The following is a 19,897-nucleotide window of genomic DNA, read 5'->3' as shown; positions in this document are numbered from 1 at the left end:
GTCCTAAAGTCGCAATGCATCGTTTGGCGATTAAGAAGAGTGTAAGTCCTAAGAAGCAACCTCAACGACGTTTTAGGTCAGACTTGATTCCTGAGATTGAGAAAGAAGTCAACAAACTCATTGAAGCTGGTTTCATTCGAGAGGTAACATACCCAACATGGATTGCTAACATTGTGCCAGTAAGAAAGAAAAATGGCCAGTTACGCGTATGTGTGGATTTTCGGGATCTCAATAATGCTTGTCCAAAAGACGATTTTCCTTTGCCATCCGGAGCTTATGATTGATGCAACGACCGGACATGAAGCTCTTTCCTTCATGGATTGCACGGCAGATATAAATCAAATTCTTATGGCACCTGAGGATCAAGAGGCCACTGCGTTTCGTACTCCGAAAGGGATCTTTTGCTACAAAGTTATGCCATTTGGTCTCAAGAATGCAGGAGCAACATATCAACGTGCTATGCAAAGGATATTTGATGACATGTTGCACAAAAAAATTGAATGCTATGTTGATGATGTTGTGGTTAAGTCCAAGAAAAGAGAAGACCATATCAACGACCTTCGCATCCTTCTTTGAAAGACTCATGAAAATGCCAACTCAAGATGAATCCGCTCAAATGTGCCTTTGGAGTTACTTCGGGGAAATTCTTAGGATTCGTGGTACGACATAGAGGAATTGAAGTTGATCAATCAAAGATCAAGGCAATTCAAGAAATGCCAGAGCCTAAAAATTTGAAGGAGCTTCGTGGTCTACAAGGTCGCTTGGCTTATATTCGCAGATTCATCTCTAACCTCGCGGACGCCGCCATTCACATCTTATGAAAAAGGATGCTATATTCCAATGGGATGACAAATGTCATAATGCCTTTGAAAGTATCAAAAAGTACTTGTCATCCGCACTGTGTTGGGGGCACCATTCGGGAAGGCCTTTTATCCTCTACATCGCCGCACAAGAACGTTCACTGGGGGCATTATGTGCTCAAGAGAATGAAGATAAGAAGGAGAGGGCTCTTTATTACCTAAGTCGAACTTTGGTGGGAGCCGAACCGAATTACTCTCAAATCGAGAAAATATGCTTGGCTTTGGTCTTCGCAATTCAAAAACTAAGGCACTACATGCAGTCACATACCGTCCATGTAATTTCAAAGGATGATCCTATCAAGTATATACTCTCAAGGCCGGTCTTGTCCTTGCGTCTAGCAAAGTGGGCGGTTCTACTCAAACAATATGACTTGGTCCACGTGCCTCAAAAAGCCATCAAAGGGCAAGCTTTAGCTGACTTCCTTGCTGATCATCCAGTCCCCGCGAAATGGGAACTTCAAGATGATCTTCCTGGAGAAGAGATATTCTATGTGGATGTACTTCCGCCATGGCAAATGTATTTTGATGGTGCGGAAGACGTGATGGAGCCGAGTCGGTGTTGTATTCTTGTCTCCCGAAGGTCATGTGTTGCCTTACTCCTTTGTGCTCACCGAACTGTGCTCAAACAATGTGGCAGAGTATCAAGCTTTAATCTTAGGACTTCAAATGGCGATTGAAATAGGGGTCAAAGATTTAGACATCTACGGGGATTCTTTGTTGGTAGTGAACCAAGTCCTTGATGAATTCGAAGTGAAGAAAGATGATCTCATTCCCTACCATCAATATGCAATCCGGTTACTTAACAAGTTGGATTGTGTTCACATTGGACATGTGCCTAGGAATACCAATAAGTTGGGACGCGCTTGCTAATCTTGCGACCACTTTGGCACACTTTGGGCGAGGAAGTCACGACAATTCCAGTTTGCAACCGTTGGGTAGTACCGCCGCTAGAACCGCCGCTAGAAGGAGGAGAAATTGCAGAGTCATCTAACATGATTAGTGTCTACCAAGTCGATAATGATGATTGGCGACAACCTATCATCGATTTATTGGAACATCAAAAGCTTCCTGATGACCCTAGACATAAGGTAGAGATTCGTCGTCGTGCTCCAAGGTTCATATATTATAAGGGAACACTTTACGCACGATCGTTCCTCGAAACAATGGCTAAGATGTCTTGGCGAAACCGGCTTCAAACCATGTACGAAGCTCATTCGGGTGTTTGTGGCGCTCACCAATCCGGTCCAAAGCTTCATGATCATGTGAAAAGAATGGGGTACTATTGGCCAACCATGGTGCAAGATTGCATGGACTTTGCGAAGAAGTGTGATGCTTGTCAGTTTAATGCAAATTTCATACACCAACCTCCGTAACCCTTGATCCTACCATTTCATCATGGCCATTCGAAATGTGGGGACTAGATGTTGTAGGACCCATCGCTCCAAAAGCATCAAATGGGCATGAATATATCCTCGCCGCAATAGATTATTTCTCAAAGTGGGCAGAAGTTGTCAGTGTACGTGAAGTAAAAAAGGAAACTGTTGTTGAATTCATTCGCACTCAAATCATCTTTCGGTATGGTGTACCACAACGCATCATAACTGATAATGGCAAGCCATTCTTTAACAAGTTGATGAGAAGTCTTGCTGAAAAGTTTAAATTTAAACAATACAAGTCTTCCATGTACAATGCTCCGGAAATGGCTTAGTCAAGCTTTTAATAAGACGCTATGCAATTTGTTGAGAAAAGTGGTGGCGAAGTCAAAGCGTGATTGGCATGAGAGAATCGGTGAGGCATTGTGGGCCTATCGTACTACATATAAGACACCTACTCAAGCAACCCCGTATGCGTTGGTGTATGGAGTTGAAGCCGTCTTTGCTGCTAGTTAGAAGTTCAAATTCAATCTTTAAGAGTTGCCATTCATGAAGAACTTACAAGTGATGACAATGACAAGCTGCGCTTGGAAGAGTTGGAAGCTTTAGACGAGAAAAGGTTGCAAGCACAACAAAAGCTACAATGTTATCAAGCACGGTTGTCACGCGCATTCAACAAAAAGGTGCGCCCTCGATCTTTTCAGCGGGAGACTTGGTGCTCATTTGTAAGAAGGCCGATCATTACTTCTCACAAACCTAAAGGCAAGTTCACTTCTAAGTGGGATGGGCCATATGTCGTGCAAGAGGTATACACCAATGGTGCTTATAAGATTGTTGATGAAGACGGTGTTCATGTAGGACCGATCAACGGAAAATTCTTGAAGCGCTACTACTCCTAAGCAAGAGGCTAAACTGCATAAGCTCCTAAGTATGAGGCTAAACCGCATAAAAAAAAAAAAAAAAAAAAAAAAAAAAAAAAAAAAAAGAACAAAATCCTTCCATGAACTACGTAGGCTTGATCTTGTAGAGTACTTGGGTACTTTGCGAGTACGTAGGCAACTTGAGTAAGTCATTTACTTAGGTGCGACCACATCCCCAAACAAAAAAATCCTTCCCCGAACTACGTTGGCTTGATCTTGCAATTTGTCCTCAATGGTCACTTTGCGAGTACGTAGGCGCTTTGAACAAACACTTTGTTTAAATGCAGCCACACCAAAATTTCGAACCTCTCAAATCGCTCCTTGCCCGCAAGAGCTTAAACTTTGCACGGCTAAATAAACTTCAAATCGATTGATCTTTAAGGTCAAGGACAGTCTTAATCATTGACGGATTTTGCCTTAAGAAAAAAAAGATGTTCTCGTATCTTCTAGATCTCCAAGTGTCTTGCCTTCCATCGAACAAGTGTAGACCATGAGTAGTTGACGATGATCCTTCGATTATCCATGATTCTCGATCAAGCAAGCTTCAAGGAACATCATTCATGCTCAAATCCTCCGAGCTCTACTTCATATGGGTCATTGCATTCCTTCTTCCACATGGACATAGAGAGCCTTGCAAAGACCTTCGAACAAATCTCGCACTGCGTAACGGATTGAAGGAAGTAGCTTGAATTCCTCATGTGGTGGACTGATCAAGAGAGTATCGAAGTGCTCCACCTCAAATTCCTCGGCATCTCTCACGGTCTTCAACGGTCCATGAACAAGTTCATTTTTGCATGATGGGTCAAATAAGAAATCGGTATCTCGCGCGCGAAATGCTTCAAACTCTCCAACAATCGTCGGCACGGTCCATTGCTTGCTTCTTGATGACTTGGAGGAGAATCGAATTCGTGCTCCAAATTTTAAATTTCTCGCATCCTTGGAGTCGGTTGAAGTATCCAATCGATCCACGGTCAAGTCTTGAAATGATCCACCCGGGATGCCTCAAATGCTTCATGGCCAACGGACATGTGGCTTGCTTCATAACTTGGAAAAGAACTTAAACGACTCAACCATGAGTGGCTTAAAATCCTCTTGCGTCTGACAAGACAAGTGCGTTGCTTGATGAGAAACCAAAATGTGTCATCCAGAAAGTCTCGAATTCTCCCACAAAGAAATGGACAGTTCTCCTTCTCTGGTATGAAAGGTGTTTGTGGTAGGGCACCAAGCTTCAAAGAAGGCGCGCATTACTGGCACGTGTTTGTCATATGAGTACAATGATGCGTTGATCGCCGAGCTGATGGAAGAGATTTCAAGGATATCACCTAAGCGAGCAAGCACATCTTCGGTCCACTCCCAATATCCAGCAGTATGTCTTGACTCTCCGTAAATCTTCAAGTTGTTAGAGCCCTACTTCATTGATCCGGCAATTATTCTCCGTCCAAGTAAGAGATAGGTGGAATATTCGTCGGCCATTGTCTTGAAGGTGCTCTTCAGAAGAAAACGGGCTGTCACATCCGACTTGGCAATATCGAACTTTGATGACATTTCAGGATCGAAACAATGTTTGTTGACCACACTAGCTTCACCTTTGGAAGAGCGCAAGGATTGGCGAGTAACAAAGCGGGTTCCGGAATTTGCATCATCTTTTTCATTGTCGACTATGGCAAGGTAGGTAAAATCTTTGTTGCAAAGCTCCTTGAAGGATACCATGACGACCCTGAAAAAGCAAGGGTATCATAAAAAAAAAAAAAAAAAAAAAATCATTAATTTTCGTATTACACTGAATTTATGTTCTCGTAGGAAAAAGGAGACTTAAGTGGCACTGTTTTCATGATCAAACTCCTAACAAGCTTCAAGGAACATCGTCTCCACCACACCTATATCGGTGACAGCCACGTTGCTCGCCGGTGATTCTCTATCACTCCTTCACGTCACTATCAGTTCGTCGCGGAATCTCAATTCTCACTGAAGTGCTCCTCGTCATTCATGATTTCGGATCGTTGTCTGGTTAACTGCCTAGTTGACAACTATAAAATCCAATTAGTATTATATTGAGAAAGGAAAATTGGAATGACAGTATTTCAGAATTTTGCGGCTCGAAATCAAGGTTTGAGTTCTAGACACAGATGGGCGTAAACAATGGCCTTAAGCCCTTAACGTGCAAATTTTGGGGAAAATTCTGGGCAAATTATGGTCAAATTGATGCCTACTAATTTGCTAACAACTTTCTATCAGTGTAAATATCATGTGGTTAGCATTAAATCTCATCCTAAATTCCAGGTTGTTCAAAAGTGAAAACAGAGACGCCAATCTATTTTGGAAATGGAGATAGGAATTAGGAAATGGTCCAAAAGTCAAGTGACTAACTAAGACCAAACATGCTGTCAAAAAAAAAAAAAAAAAAAAAAAAAAAAAAAAAAAAAAAAAAAAAGACCAAACACAGTGCAAGACTGCAAGTTATTGGGAAAAGACTCCTAAGCATTGAAACTAGCAAAAGGAAGGGAAAAAGAACGTACCTTAAAATTGGCTTCACTCGGTGTGAAACCTTGTTGGAGGAAGAATTGGTCCATTTAATCTCAGTATAAATAGGAGAATTGGTCCCTGTAAATCAAGTGTCGGTCCAATTAAAAAAGTGTGGGATTTGGCAACTCATGGTTTGGTCCAATTAAATTTTGCCGTCCACCGAAAGTCCTACTGTACCAACAACCTAAAACAAATTTGATACGTCAAATATTTTGGTGCCAATTAAAAAAGTGTAGTAGTGCCAATTAAAAAAGTGAAGTGTAGTAGTGCCAATTAAAAAAGCATAGTGGTGCCAATTAAAAAAGCATAGTGGTGCCAAGTCAAACATTTTCTACTCTTTAAGTAATTAGTTGAAGATATTTGTTGCTCAACTGTTAACGTATCATCCGTGAAGGTTACAAAATGACCAGGGTGACATAAAAAAGTATCATCCGTAAAGGTTACAAAATGACCAAGGTGACGAAAAATTCAAATGCTATCCGCCAAGTCAGATAATGACAGGATGGCCAAAAAAATGTTATCGATGCAACATGATGGATAGCCGTCGACTTCCAAGTCAAACCAAAAGAATGCTTCGAGACCCTGCCACGCTGAAACACTTCAATGGTGTACGTGACAAAGTCTCGAGGGGGCAATTTGTAGGCATTAAAATTTTATTTAAATGTCGAAAATACAGAAGTTAATTAATTTGGGTTAATAATAAATATATTACTCAATTTAATTATTATTTTTGTCCCTTTTAAATCAAATTTGGGTCATTCTGAGTTATTCGGGTCCAAACAGAAGTCAAATTGGGCTAAAATTGCGAATGGGCCGAGAAATGGGCTTGTGACCAAACCCGAGGAAAAGCCCAGCTTTTTATCTATAAATACCCCAGGCTTATTCATTACCAGGGAGAGAAAAACTTGAAGGAAAGAAAAGGCTCCTAATTCTCTCCTCCTAAATCTCGTGAAATTCAACGTAGTTAGCAACAAGACAACAAATTTGTGCACCCGCAAAGAAAACTCAAACATTCAAACTCGAATATTCAAACATTCAAGCTCGAATGTTCAAACATTCAAACATTCAAGAGAGACTCTCAGTCGTTCGACCCTCTCAAGAATACAAGTCAACGTCGCGCGTAGAGTGCATACACCCTCTACACGCGTCACTTCTATTTGTTTAGAATCAGAGGATTATTAGAGATTGTACACGAACTTTTCTGATATTAATAAAAAACTCATTTTGTTTCCTTGTTTTGTATTTCAGTTATAGCTATACAAAATTTGTTGTTACAGCATGATAACATTTGTATTCGTGCAACTTTATATTTCATTTTGACAATTTGATATTTTATGATAATGACTCACTCATTTAAATATATTGTTCCTACTAAATTAAGAACATAAAAGATTGGATTAAATTGAATGAAATAACAACATATAGTAATAGCATTATGGGTTTGAAACTTCTTTACACCATCTAAAAATAAACAAACACATTACATAAACATAAGCACGTTGTACTTACATAGTTACATAAAATAGATATAAAATAAAAAATAAAAACAAATGTCCCACGACACCCAAATAATTAATCACCAACAAAAAAAAACCAAAGACCAACAAATTAATCAACCATACATATTACCGTATTTTTTTTTTGTCCAACGAAAAGCGCACTTAGCACATAATATAAAATCCCTTTAATTGTCATTAAGCATAACAATTAGCTAGTAATTAATACTTATCCACATGATCATTCTTCTCATCACTAGCCTTGGAGCTACTTAACCCAGGGATCTTATCCTTAATTTTGTCCATGAACCCCTTCTTGTCCTCCTCCTCTCCCTTGACAACCGGCTCGACCGACAGTGGCACCGCCTCATCGTGGCTGTCCTCAGTCTTGCTGTGGCCAGGGAGTTTATCCTTGATTTTGTCAAGGAAGCTCTTCTTCTCAGGTTCCTCCTCTTGTTGAGGTGGCTCAGAGTACACTGCCTCTTGCACGTGAGGCTTCTCTATTGGCACGTGAGTGTGCTCCACCACCTCATCATCTTTGTGTCCTGGTAGCTTCTCCACCAGCTTCTCCTTTAATCCCTTCTTTTCTTTTTTCCTCTGCTTCTTCTCCTCCTCATCTCCTTCCTCATCAGACTGCAATTAGTAGACACTCAAATTGTTAGGCATGATTTCAAATTGCAATTATATTTTACTGCATTATGACTTATGAGACGATATTTATTACTGAGAAATGCTCCCAACCAGTGACGGAGCCAAGATTTAAAGTCAGCGGGGGCAAAAGAGTAATTTTATAATGGAACCTTGGAAAAATTTGAAAATTTTAACTAAAAATTTCGAAATTTTCAAACATTATCGGGATGATCTCTCCAAGTAGCCCCTTCGCTCCACCACTGCTCCCAACCTTTTCCGATTTTCTCCCTTTACATGGGCTTATAATAAATGTCAAAGAAGCGGCTAAAATAAATGTCATTTTTAATCCGTCTAGCTTCTTTTTATTTTCACCTATATTATAATCCGTTGAGTTGTCATGAGTTAAGACCGTTCTAAACAAGAATCGATGCTAATAATAAGTTTAAAAAAAAAGCATAAGACACTTACAGAGCTGTAAGATCGTAGCATCTCGACAACGGTACCGTGCTTCTTCTCGTCTTCATCCTTATACTCTGCCGGTTCCGAAACTGGAGCCTTGTGATCGAAGTCAGACCCGAATGTCTCCTCCGTGACTGGGATTTTATTCTCGGTGTCGTTCTGAATTAAGTCGAACAAGCTATGATCAGTTGTGTCTAGTGGGTTCGCACCTTGCGTCTTTTCTTCTGCATCCTTGTACTCTGCCTCTTCTGGTGTCGCACCAAACTTCTTCTCTAGTGCATCCTGGTACTCTGCCTCTACCGGGTCGGAAACTTGAACCTTATGATCGAAATCAGAAGCTAATGTCTCCTCCTTGATTGGCTTCTCGACCTCGTCCCCTTGAACCTTATGATCGAACTCAGAAGCAAATGTCTCCTCCTTGATTGGCTTCTCGACCTCGTCCTTTTTCATGAAATCGAACATACCGCGAGAAGTCGTCTCTACTGGTGTAGCACCAACTTGCTCGTTCACCCTCTCCGCCATTATTAAATTAGGATGGATACTTTCGTATTAAACGAGAATTTGTGAAATTAGTTTAAGGGATATAAAAATGGGTTTTTGTTTTGTTTGATACTCAAGTGATGTTTTTAAGTTGTTTGCTTTGGTTTGGGAGTTTATTGAGTGATGGATTTTTAGTTGATGGGTGTAATGGGTTTTTATAGGGGTTTTGTAACGCGTTTAGGAGACACGAGGATTAAAGTTTCGCAAATTCTTGTTTCAGACGGTCGAGTTCGACTAAAATAAATAAGACGGGATTTTATAATTATTTTAAGGTCAAATATAACCACAATGATCAAGGTAGTGTTACAGCTCATCAGTGATGTTTCATCTCCTGTCTCATGCTACTCTTTGTTTGACACATCAACATAGGAAATAAATAAATAACGGAAAATTCACGTGGTACCCCTAAATTTCGCCAATTTGTACGTGGTATCCAACTTTTTAAGTTTGTGCACAAGATACCCTTAAGCTTTGATTTTCAAGTATGGCGTGTCGTTTTTATTGTTCTTAAAATCTTCAATTGAGCACAAACCGTAGACCGGAAATCGGAATTGAATAATTTTTTTCAAACTTGATTATCTCTTCGAGATCTACAATTTTATAAAACGAAAAACGGTCATTCGTAAATTTAAGATCGAAATTACGGTTGATTTAAAGTTGTCGGAAAAATAAAATTCTATAAAATGCCCGTCGTCAATTTTTTTTATCTCAAATCGTAGATTATGAAAAGAAAATCATTTTAGGAAGAAAAAAAAGGTCGATTTCAAATTCCGATGTAGGAGTTACGCTCAATTGAAAGTTTTTGTAGTGACAAAAAGGGCATATTGTGCATGAAAATGAAATGTAAAGGGTACCGTGTACACGAACTTAAAATATTGGATACCATATGAAAAGTGGCAAAGTTGAAGGGTACCACGTGAATTTTCTGTAATAAATATACCATATATGTGATTTTTATGTTTATGTGTCAAAAAGGAGAGATCATGAGACAGGAGATGGGAGATGGGACACAAAAATAGGACAGGATTCTCATTTGATAGTTTATGGTCACTTATTTACAAAAAAATGGCCACAATACACAATAAAATAATCTTAAAATTTCGTCTTATTATTTCAGCCTAAAATAACGCAGAAGAGCTACTCTAAAAGTTTTTAAATCTCTCTACTTTTTTTTCAGTTTATTAGTCAACAAATTAATAATTGAATCCTACTGAAATCTTGTGGCCGACGTGATGTGGGTCGCAAAATTAAATATCAATTCTACTTTGCGGGTTTTGTGAGGAGCATACGAGAAGAGAGGAGTCAAAGGACCCTTGTGACCTGGATATGGACCATATCCATGCAAAGATTATTTAGAGATACACGGCCGAGATACATCTACAATAAGGCTACATTATTGGGTCTGGGTCATATCAATATATACGGATAAGAGAATTCAGTTTATAAGTTAAAAGAGGTTTTATCTCAAAATTAATTGGTAATGAGTAAAGTAATTGGTCGATTTATAAATTTGACAACTCTCTCATCTTCTTCCAATGTGTAACTTGCATGTATGTGATACTTGTTACGGATGAGTTTTTTTATCTTCGCAGTTTAAGAGATTGTATCCTAAATTAATCGATAATATAAATTTAATCAAAAACTCTGTAATAAAGTTTTTCATCTAATTCTATGTGTATGACAATCACACGTCCCTTCACATTTTTCTTATGTATACCTTGGGTTACAAATTGAAGTTAATCTCTCATTGAGCTGAGATTATTGGTCGGTAGTTCATTTATTTATTTTGTTAATTTGCAACTTAGTTTAACTTAAATCATAACATGGATTCTTATACCGTATTAAATTGCAATATAAATCTATAAGACTATCCTCAAGCAAGGTCAATTGCATGGTCATGACCTTGCTTGATCATGGTTAATCAAGTAATTAGCTTGTTAATATGTGACCAAAGGTAGTTAATTTGTGACCAAAAACAAGAAATGATCAATTTGTGACCAAGGTTGGTCAATAGTGATTTTGGATTGCTTGGCCAAGTACTTAGGAGTCCTTATTCCATATATCAAAGTTGAGGTGCAAAGCCATGGTAATTCAATTACGTGTAGGTGGGGTTTGTGATGTGTCGGTGAAATGGAAATGGCGGTCCAAGCACGCCCATGCTTTGTCGTGTTATGTTTCGGCAAATCCGTGTAAATCCTCCATTTAAATCTTATTTTTTCGTAATTTGAGTGTGCCTTGGCTAGCTGCAAGCTTTGGCCCAGGCACAACGCACGATTTGTCTAACACATGTCGTGCTAAAATGAGCTATAAATTGTATTGAGTCGTGGCAACCCAATAACCCGAGTGTCCGATTCCATCTAGTAGTCAAAGTAATTACTACTATGTCAAATTATTGTAAATCTCCATATAATTAGTCTTATTCTAGACGAGTATATCCGTCTAAAAATGTAGACGGATATATATATCACCACTTTCATAATAAGATAACCTTCATCATCTCACTTATTATTTGTCTTATTATAAAAATGGTGATATATTTAACTTATTTTCAACCGTAGACGGCTAGTGTTTTTCTAAAGTGAAATTTTGTGATCTCGGTATTATATTACCCTCCATAGTTTCGTACACAATATCATAAGAGCATCCACAATGGTAAGCTAGTTGGTATTAAATACTTACCTTTCGCATCATTTTTATTTTTTGAGCCACAACCATTTATTTCTACAACTTACTCCAACGGTGGAGTCGATTCTCTTAGCTTTATGTGACCCACCTAACACACTCTCCTATTATTTTATTCAATTTTTAATTTCTAAATATAAAATTAAAACATTATAAATGAGGCACTATTTTCCTATTGGTTATGTTTTTTGTGGGTCCATTTAAGCGATAGCTTTCGTAAAGCTACTTAGCTCAATTTTTTTTAAGCAAAGCTAATTTATTTGACTACTCCAATGGTTGAAATTTCTTGAAACGATTTCTTAAAATCGCGGTTTCAAATTTTTCTCAACCATTGGAGATACTCTAATAATCTCGTAATAATCTCATAATAGTGGAGAAGAAAGCGGACAAAGAGAACAGAAACACGATCGCAAAGTAGGCTGTCAAATGATCATACTATGAGAGTATGAGCCAATGAGCATCTGCCATGTGTCAAGCCGCTGTCGTAAATAATTTGGTCGACCCCATGTTGTCGGCCACGAATTTAGACGATAAAACTGAAACGTCGGTGCAAAAGGCCGACATCTATAATATTACGCCACGTGTCACAGTATCACGTATAAGTGAGACGTTTGGGGATGTGTGATCAGGTAATGTACCATGTAGGCATATACAATTGCACAAATACAGACACTATCCGTCTATACGTATAAATGGATACCATTTTTCCTTATAAAATACCCATTTGCTATATAGTGGGAAGCATATAGGAGGTGCCCCACCTTGTCCCTCCTATTTATTTTATTAGAAGTCTTTACCCGTCTGTTCGCCCCACCCGCCTATATCAAGACCTATTGATACAATTGCCACACAAATATGACACCCCTTAATTAGTAAGCACTGCCCATTCATCTCAACCATTTTATAATAATTTCAAAAATTTCGTCATATCCTTAAATTTTGACATTTTATATGAAATACTCACTTTATAAGCTTGAAAATTTTAGGTCATGGTTTTTTGGACTTAATTTTAGCTTATTTCAGTTCAGTTCAATTCTATTCAATTCAGTTCAGTTCAGCTTTTTTCTTCACAAATTAACTATTAACTTCAGTTCAGTCAGATTCATTTAGTTCAATTCAGCTTCATTAAGTTCAGTTCAATTCAGACGGTTTCAATTCAAAAGAACAGGGCCGCCTAAGTGTTCATAACTCGTATTCAAACTTAAAAAATGATATTTTTTAAATCGTTCATCTTTCAAAAAATTACAATTTGAGAAAAAAATTCTCTAATTTGGAAAGCGTGAACAAGAGATATTATTACTCAAAATTTGTTCGATCAGAAAAAATTTGACATACAAAAATTTCTAGATGTGGGATTCAAATACGGCTATCTTTTTTTTCAAATCGTGGTTCTCGGGAAAATAAATGATTTGAAAAAGAACGTCATTTACTGAGCTCGTAAACACGAGTTATGGCTAAAGTAGGCATAAAGGGCCGCGGGCCGGTGGGCGGCACGGCTAGGAACGGCCCACGGCACGGCACGGCCCGGTGAAAAAATCGAGGAAGCACGGGCACGACACGACTGGGCTTGAGACGGGCTCCGGCGCAATTTTCTTCAAAAATCCGTGCCTAGGCACGGCACGGCCCAGGCACGATGGAGCCCGGCACGGACAAGGCACGACGGGCTTGGCACGGCCCGGCACGAAGAATGACCCGTTTAACATTATTTATTAAACAAAAAGTACATTAATATTTAATAAAATATATATATTTAAACCATTAATTATCATTTATTAAACAAAAAGTACATTAATATTTAATAAAATATATATTTAAACCTGATGGGGCATATTCTGCACCCGCTGACCGAGTCAACACATTGAGCAAGGTCAAGGATATCCACAACAAGTCAACGACCTAGACAGCCTAACCGACGCAGCCTGTCTAGGTCCCGGCTGAGACAACTAGCCAGCCGGGGCACACATCAGCGTACTCATATCCAAGACCCCTCGGCGGTGAGTCAACAGGGCCCGCCGGCCTGCCATAGGTCCCTCGGCGGAGGGGTAGATCAGTCTTTCCACCTGCTAGCCACTTGGCCACTTGGCCACTACGTGACAAAAGGTGAAAGTCTATAAATACTCCTCTACTCTCATTGAGTAGAGGATTCACAATTTAGCCTAAGAATCACTATTCATCTGGTAACATCTTCCTTATCTCTCTACAACACATACTTAGCCAAGTAACATACAACTTAGTCCATTCGAGTTTACTGACTTGAGCGTCGGAGTGAGTACGCTTGACACAAAGCCAAGCCCTCAGTTCGCTCATTGTTGCAGGAGAGGCCGAGGAGAACAATCAAGGCGAGGAAGATTCAACCAAAGACGTCATCTTACAAGCGCGGGTGGTAAACAAACTTGCTCTGGAATTACACCCGGAACAATTGGCGCCGTCTGTGGGGAATAGATACTAGAAGCTAGTCACATTCATTCCCAAACAAAAAAACCACCCAAAAAGCTAAGAAGATGTCGAAACAACAAGAGGTATTCGTAACTGACGAAACCGAACTCTACCAAGATGATACCGTCCACAATTACGTGTTGCGCGACCCTCCACCGCCTAGTAATTCAGCCGGAATACGGGATGCCAATAATGCCAGATACGCCGCTACCCGCCGACCAGATCACCATCATGGGACATGTGGTCGAAGCAGCAAAACTGAGGCTGCTTCTGGAACTAATAAGTAGTGCGCCGCTCACACCGTCACACCGACAAGAGCGGCGGAACCCGTCCCAGAGACCAGGGCACATAATGTGACTCCAAGAGACTTGAACGAAGCATTGGAAGAAGCGGCCCCGTCAAGACGCCGGGAGGCCGGAGCGCTAGTGGCGGACCTAAGCCCTTCCCGCACTCACGGGAGGACGGCGTCGCCGCAGCGCCGACGAGGCATTCCCCAGAGGAGTGAAAGAAGTCCGACTTATCTAAGTCGGAGAAGAAGCCCGACTTACCAGAGTCGGGGAGAAGCCCGACTCACCGGAGTCGGGGAAGGAGTCCGACTCACCAGAGTCGGAGAAAAAGCCCCTCCCGCCACGGGGAGAGGAGCCGGACTAGGGGTGCGAGGAGTCGATCGCCGCGTGTCGTTCGACACGCGGTCAGACAGCCTCTCAGCGCCTACGTCCTGGATACCCCGGTGCCGACTAAGCTGAAGTTGCCACCCATAGCATACAAAGGGGAAGGCGACCCAACCGACCACGTTGAGGCTTACGAGTCTCACATGTCGGTATGGGAGCAACCCGACGAGGTTTGGTGCCGAGTCTTCCCAACAACACTGCATGGGATGGCGCAAAGTTGGTACAAGGGGCTACCCGACGGGTCGGTATACTGTTACGCCGACCTAAAGGACACTTTCCTGGCCCAGTACTCTTGCAACAAGAGGAGAGCCGTCGAGACATCGGACCTCCTGACTATCAAACGGGAGGGAGGCGAATCTCTCCGGAGTTACGTGAAGAGGTTCGACGCCAAGGTTCAGCAGATCCGTGAGCTGAACAGCGAGCTGGCGGCCTTCGCGCTGATGAAAGGCCTCCCAAGAGGGGACCTAAAAAATGAGCTCATCAAGTGCGGCGGCCTGAACCTGGAGTCCGCCAGGAAGATGGCCGATCAGGCCATAAAAGTAGAGGACTACCACAAAACCTGGGTTGGCCCCAGCGAGGCCGGACACTCAGAAAGAAAGAGTCGCCCGGAGGACAACCCCGATGAAGGACGCCGTGATAATAATAGGTCACGGTCTGACAGATCTGCCAGGAAGCAGAACTCGGCGGGCGCCGGGGGGAGGTCGGGAACATACTACCCGAAGCAGTACAACGATCACACCCCCCTAGTCGTGCCCACCGCCGAGGTCTTCGCCCTGAGCAAGAGCGAGGGCCAGAAGTGGGAAAGGCCCCCCAAACCAAAGGGAGACGGCGACACGAGTCAGTACTGTGAATACCACGGCCACACCGGTCACCATATCGATGCATTGCTGCCCGGCATCCAAGAATGCCATTGAAGAGCTTATCCGGAAGGGGAGCCTCGGCAAGTATGTCGCCAAAGATCAAAAGACTGATGCCAGCGGCTCGAATAAGAAATCCGTCTTTGAACGGATAGGTGTAATCCATGTTGTCATCGGGGGCAACGAGAACGGTGGGTCCGCTCATGGGCACAAACGGCACTTAAACGAGTTGTATCAGGCCATCAACTTTGTGCCCAAGACAGCGGCCACCGCTTCCAACATCCCCGATATAACCATTGGGAAGAAGGACTACGGGGGAGTCATCGCCCCGCACAGCGACCCACTAGTAGTCCACTTGGACATATCCAATCACCTGATCAAGAGGTGCCTAATTGACACAGGCGCCTACACGAACATTATGTTCAGGGAATGCTTCCTAGGACTCGGCCTGAAGACTGAAGACTTGAGCCCCTGCACCAATCCGCTGTATAGTTTCTCCGGGGCCGGCCTGGTACCCCTGTGATCGATCAGGTTGCCGGTCATGTTCGGCGAGGGGAATGCGGCCAAGAATGTCCTATTGGAGTTCGTGGTCATTGACGGCTCATCCGCCTACAACGTCCTCATAGGCCGAGTCACTCTGAGCGAGGCAGACGCAGTAATGTCCATCCGGGCCCTGACACTGATGTATGTCTCGGACCGGGGGGAAGCGCATAAGCTCGTCTCCTAGAACGAGAAGGACGAGGTGGTCAACACCCAGATATCCGCCAGAGGGTGCAACATGCAATCCCTCAAAGTGGCAAAACAGTCAGAGAAGGGGAAGAGCCCATCCTTGCAGCAGGAGGAAGACCCGATGAATACCAACGTCGGCATGGTTGGAGGAATCCCGACCGACCAAGAAGAACCACATCCCGGCCCAAGCGGGAACGTGTCTAAGCACGCCTTGAAACTTATCTCCCCGGCCTCAAACAACGGGTCCGATTACGAGGCGGTGATAAAGGGAGTCGAGTCAGCTAGGGTTGCCGGGGCGGAGCACGTCGTGGTAAAAACATGCTCACTATTGGTGGCCAACCGAGTCAGGGGAGAGTATGAGGCTCGAGACGATGGGATGGGAAGATACCTGGAAAGGATAAAAGCCGACACCGCCAAATTAAAGTCCTTCCAGATACAGTACACTCCCAGGTCCGACGCTCTCTCAAGACACACCGGCTGACAGACATGGAGGGTGCGCCTTTAATACACCATTGGGACGGGCAATCTCGGAAAAATTTTGTATAGCGGCGGAGGTGCCCAAAACAACTGTGGGCACCCCGACGCATGTTATTTCTAATGAAGAATGGTCCCAAGTTTTCCATCAAAGTGTTCATTTCCCCCCATAGTCACTATCAAGAAGCGGCGCCTCGCGATCACCCCAAGAAGTAGACGCTACGGCGATCACCCTAAGAGGTAGACGCCGCAGCCGGTCACTCCAAGTGGTAGACGCCACGGCGATCATTATCAAGAAGCGGCGCCGTCGCGGTCACCCCAAGAAGTAGACGCTACGACGGTCACCTAAGAGGTAGACGCCGCGGCGGTCACTCCAAGTGGTAGACGCCACGGCGGCCACACCAAGAAGCGAGATAGGCCAAAACCTCGATTACCCGGCTAAAGCCGGAGCAACGGGAAACGAGCCCACATCTCCACATATGTACACAAAATGGATAGAGCCAAAACCTTGATCACCTCGGCTAATTAAGACCGAGAGTGACGGGGGAACGAGCCAATGTGCTAACATGTGTGCAACAGCAGTCAAAACGTAAACTCCGTTGCCCCCGGCAAATTAAGACCGGGAAGAGACGAGTAAAACGCGACTTGCCCTCGGCAAATTAAGACCGAGCTTAAGACGTTAAACACAGTTGAGATACGCATTCTAAACTACCTCGGCCCGGCCGAAGGTAAAAAGAAGCGCTCAATTAAATAACGCAAGAAGATAAGTGAAGAGTGGTGATAAAAACCCCGGCCAAGGCCGAAGGCCAAAAAGCAAACTTCATTGGAAATAATTGCAAGGAGAATACAGACGACGGCCGTCCCCATAGGGATAAGCCAAAACTCTACCTACCAAAGTGTTACGAAATACAAGGAAAAAGAAAGCAAAAGGTTACAGACTTATAATTTGAAGCGCCAAAAGATGGCAGGGAGAAAAGGCCTAATAATTGGCCCCGAACAGCTAAAGCTATCCGAGATGCCGGTGAGCCTGGTGACGACCGCCCGTCTCCCTATGCCTGTGGCTGCCCGCCATCGGTGGGGTTAGCAGCATCGCCCTTGGTGGACGAACCAGGAGCTTCCTTGGTAGCCCCGACCTCGGTCTCAGCCTTCTTGACAACCTCGGCCTCAGCCTCAGCTTCCTTGGCCGCGTTAGCATCCTCAGCAAGTATCGCCTTCCCTGCGGCCTCATCTTCCTCCTTCTTCACCCTTGCTTCCTCCTTGGCCTTCTCCTCCGCAGCCTTCTCCTTGGCCTCGAGCTTGTCATCGAACAGCTCGTCATATTTCCCCCACGGAAAGGAGCCATCAAGAGGAAAGAGCTCCCCAATTGTTTCCCTGGCGGCTTCTTCGGCCAGGTCCCGGTATTGGGTGCACATGTTAGGAAGGACAACGGTTTGGAGCATCTCAATGTCCTTCTCCCTCTGGGCAATAACAGCGTCCTTGTTCCGGATCACCTTCCCCTGGGCCTTATACCCGGACCTCAGCTCTTGGTAGCTCTTAGCATTGAGGTCGGCGAGCCTCTGAAAGTGGTCACGCTCCTCCAGCAGCCTAGCGGCATTGCCATCCGCAGCCTCGACCTTGGCCTTTTCAACAACTAGTGCCTTTTCGGCGTCCTCCCGAAACTTTCGTTCAGCGAGGACCGCCTTTTCGGCCTCAACCTTGGCCCTACAAGCTTCCTCCTTCGCAGCAGCAAGCTCAGACTGGAGCTACTCAAGCTAAGGCGCAGCCTCAGCCATGGCCTGAGCCTGCTCCACAACGAGGTTGCCGGCCACCTCGGCCCACTTTGACAGCAACTTAACCAAGCTTAGGCCCTCCGACCTAACCTGGAGTGGGGTGGACTTCGGGAAGGATGTGACAACGGCGGTGTCTTGGCCACTTGCCTGCGCAGTTTTCTTCTCGGCATGCCGCTCGACAGTGTGACCCGTAGACGGCGGCGGTTGATCTACAAAAAATCCAATCAAGGCATCTGTGTCAACATACATAGACATACCAGAGAGCCCGTCATCAGGAACGCCTAATGAGCCGGCTAAATCTGAGCCACAGGTTAGATCAGTACCAGAGGGCTTGGCCTTCTTGGTCGGATGCCCTTTATCCTTGCCGGCCTCGGCGGTAGCGGCAGTAGCAGCAGAGGCGTCAGTGGCAGGGGTAGGCTCTTTCCTCTTACGAACATGAGGAGATCCCTCTGCATCGGAGTCCTCCCCAGCAATAACATCAACGACTTCCACTGTCCCTTTTTTGATCGAAGGAATAAGAGGCGGGACTGATGTCGACGCCGTCACCACCGATTTCTTTGTTTTCCGCGTTCGGCGCGGCATATTACCAATAACCGTCGCCTGGGCCGCCTCCGCATTTAAGCCTTTCAGCTGCTGATCCATGAGATCATTCGGCGGCGTTCTGCGGTCACGAGCCAGAGCCTTAGGGTGCTTATCAACAACTGACTTGTCTGCAGCAAGCCCCATTCTCCTAAGGATATCCTCCGACAGGTCCGGGCCAAAATGGTCTGCAAAAGAAGCAAAGCAACGATTAAAGTGGAAGGAATGAAATCAAAGTTCAAGAAACATGAACATTTAAAAATGACAGAAAGGGGCCTCACACCGACCCCACTCACCTTGTGCTAGGGCCGGTATGAGGCCGACGTGGCAGAGCGGCGCATCCTGGAGAATGATCTGCGTCGGAGGAATCCATCCCTTTGGCAACCCATCATCTCCCACCTCAAACAGCTTCATCGCCCGCTCCTCATCGGCGTTAAGAGGGACCTTGCTGGCATCCATCTTAAGCTTATTTGGGGTGACCCATCTGTCATGCTCCGCCTTAGTCTCACACCGCAAATTGACTTGGTGCTGGAAGGACCGGGGCAAGGGATATTCCTCCGGAACCTCAACAAACACCCACCGATCCTTCCAGCCCTTACAGGAAAAAAGCTTTTCAATGGAGACGTAACCCGGCTCCGTCTGCACGCTGTACCATCCGACGCGACCAGGAAACGACGGTCGAAGGTGATGAAGCCGACGAAATAAATTGACCGTCGGAACCTCCCCCCTAAAGAGACAGAGCCGGACAAAGCCGACTATGGTCCTAACGACCAACGGGTGCGGTTGGGCCACGGCAACGTTCATGGCTCTAATAATGGCCATAACGTATTCATTCAGAGGAAACCGGAGCCCATACTCCAGGTGTCTGATGTACACGCCGATGTAGCCCTTGGGAGGGC

At 44.0% G+C, this 19,897-nt stretch overlaps 2 protein-coding genes and 1 long non-coding RNA gene across 3 annotated transcripts; 1 reads left to right on the top strand and 2 right to left on the bottom strand.

The window, feature by feature from the left end:
- Positions 1 to 1,852: 1,852 nt before the first annotated feature.
- Positions 1,853 to 2,233, top strand: LOC141587737 (uncharacterized). The gene has a single exon (XM_074409206.1). It carries the CDS (start codon positions 1,853 to 1,855, stop codon positions 2,231 to 2,233), a length of 381 nt encoding a protein of 126 aa, XP_074265307.1.
- A 2,664-nt stretch (positions 2,234 to 4,897) lies between these two features.
- LOC141586513 (uncharacterized) lies at positions 4,898 to 5,770 on the bottom strand. Its single transcript, XR_012519547.1, has 2 exons — positions 5,670 to 5,770; positions 4,898 to 5,180 (listed from the first exon to the last, which is right to left on the bottom strand). It is a non-coding gene; the product is annotated as an uncharacterized LOC141586513 (long non-coding RNA).
- A 1,308-nt stretch (positions 5,771 to 7,078) lies between these two features.
- LOC141586511 (uncharacterized) lies at positions 7,079 to 8,942 on the bottom strand. The gene is made up of 2 exons (XM_074407765.1): positions 8,271 to 8,942; positions 7,079 to 7,805 (listed from the first exon to the last, which is right to left on the bottom strand). Exons 1-2 carry the CDS (start codon positions 8,781 to 8,783, stop codon positions 7,395 to 7,397), a joined length of 924 nt encoding a protein of 307 aa, XP_074263866.1. The 5' UTR covers positions 8,784 to 8,942; the 3' UTR covers positions 7,079 to 7,394.
- Positions 8,943 to 19,897: the final 10,955 nt, after the last annotated feature.

Source organism: Silene latifolia, chromosome 6, assembly GCF_048544455.1.
Source record: "Silene latifolia isolate original U9 population chromosome 6, ASM4854445v1, whole genome shotgun sequence".
In the NCBI taxonomy this organism is placed as follows: Eukaryota; Viridiplantae; Streptophyta; class Magnoliopsida; order Caryophyllales; family Caryophyllaceae; genus Silene; species Silene latifolia.
Note: the sequence above shows the minus strand (reverse complement) of the source record. Positions and strands in the feature narration are given on the sequence as shown.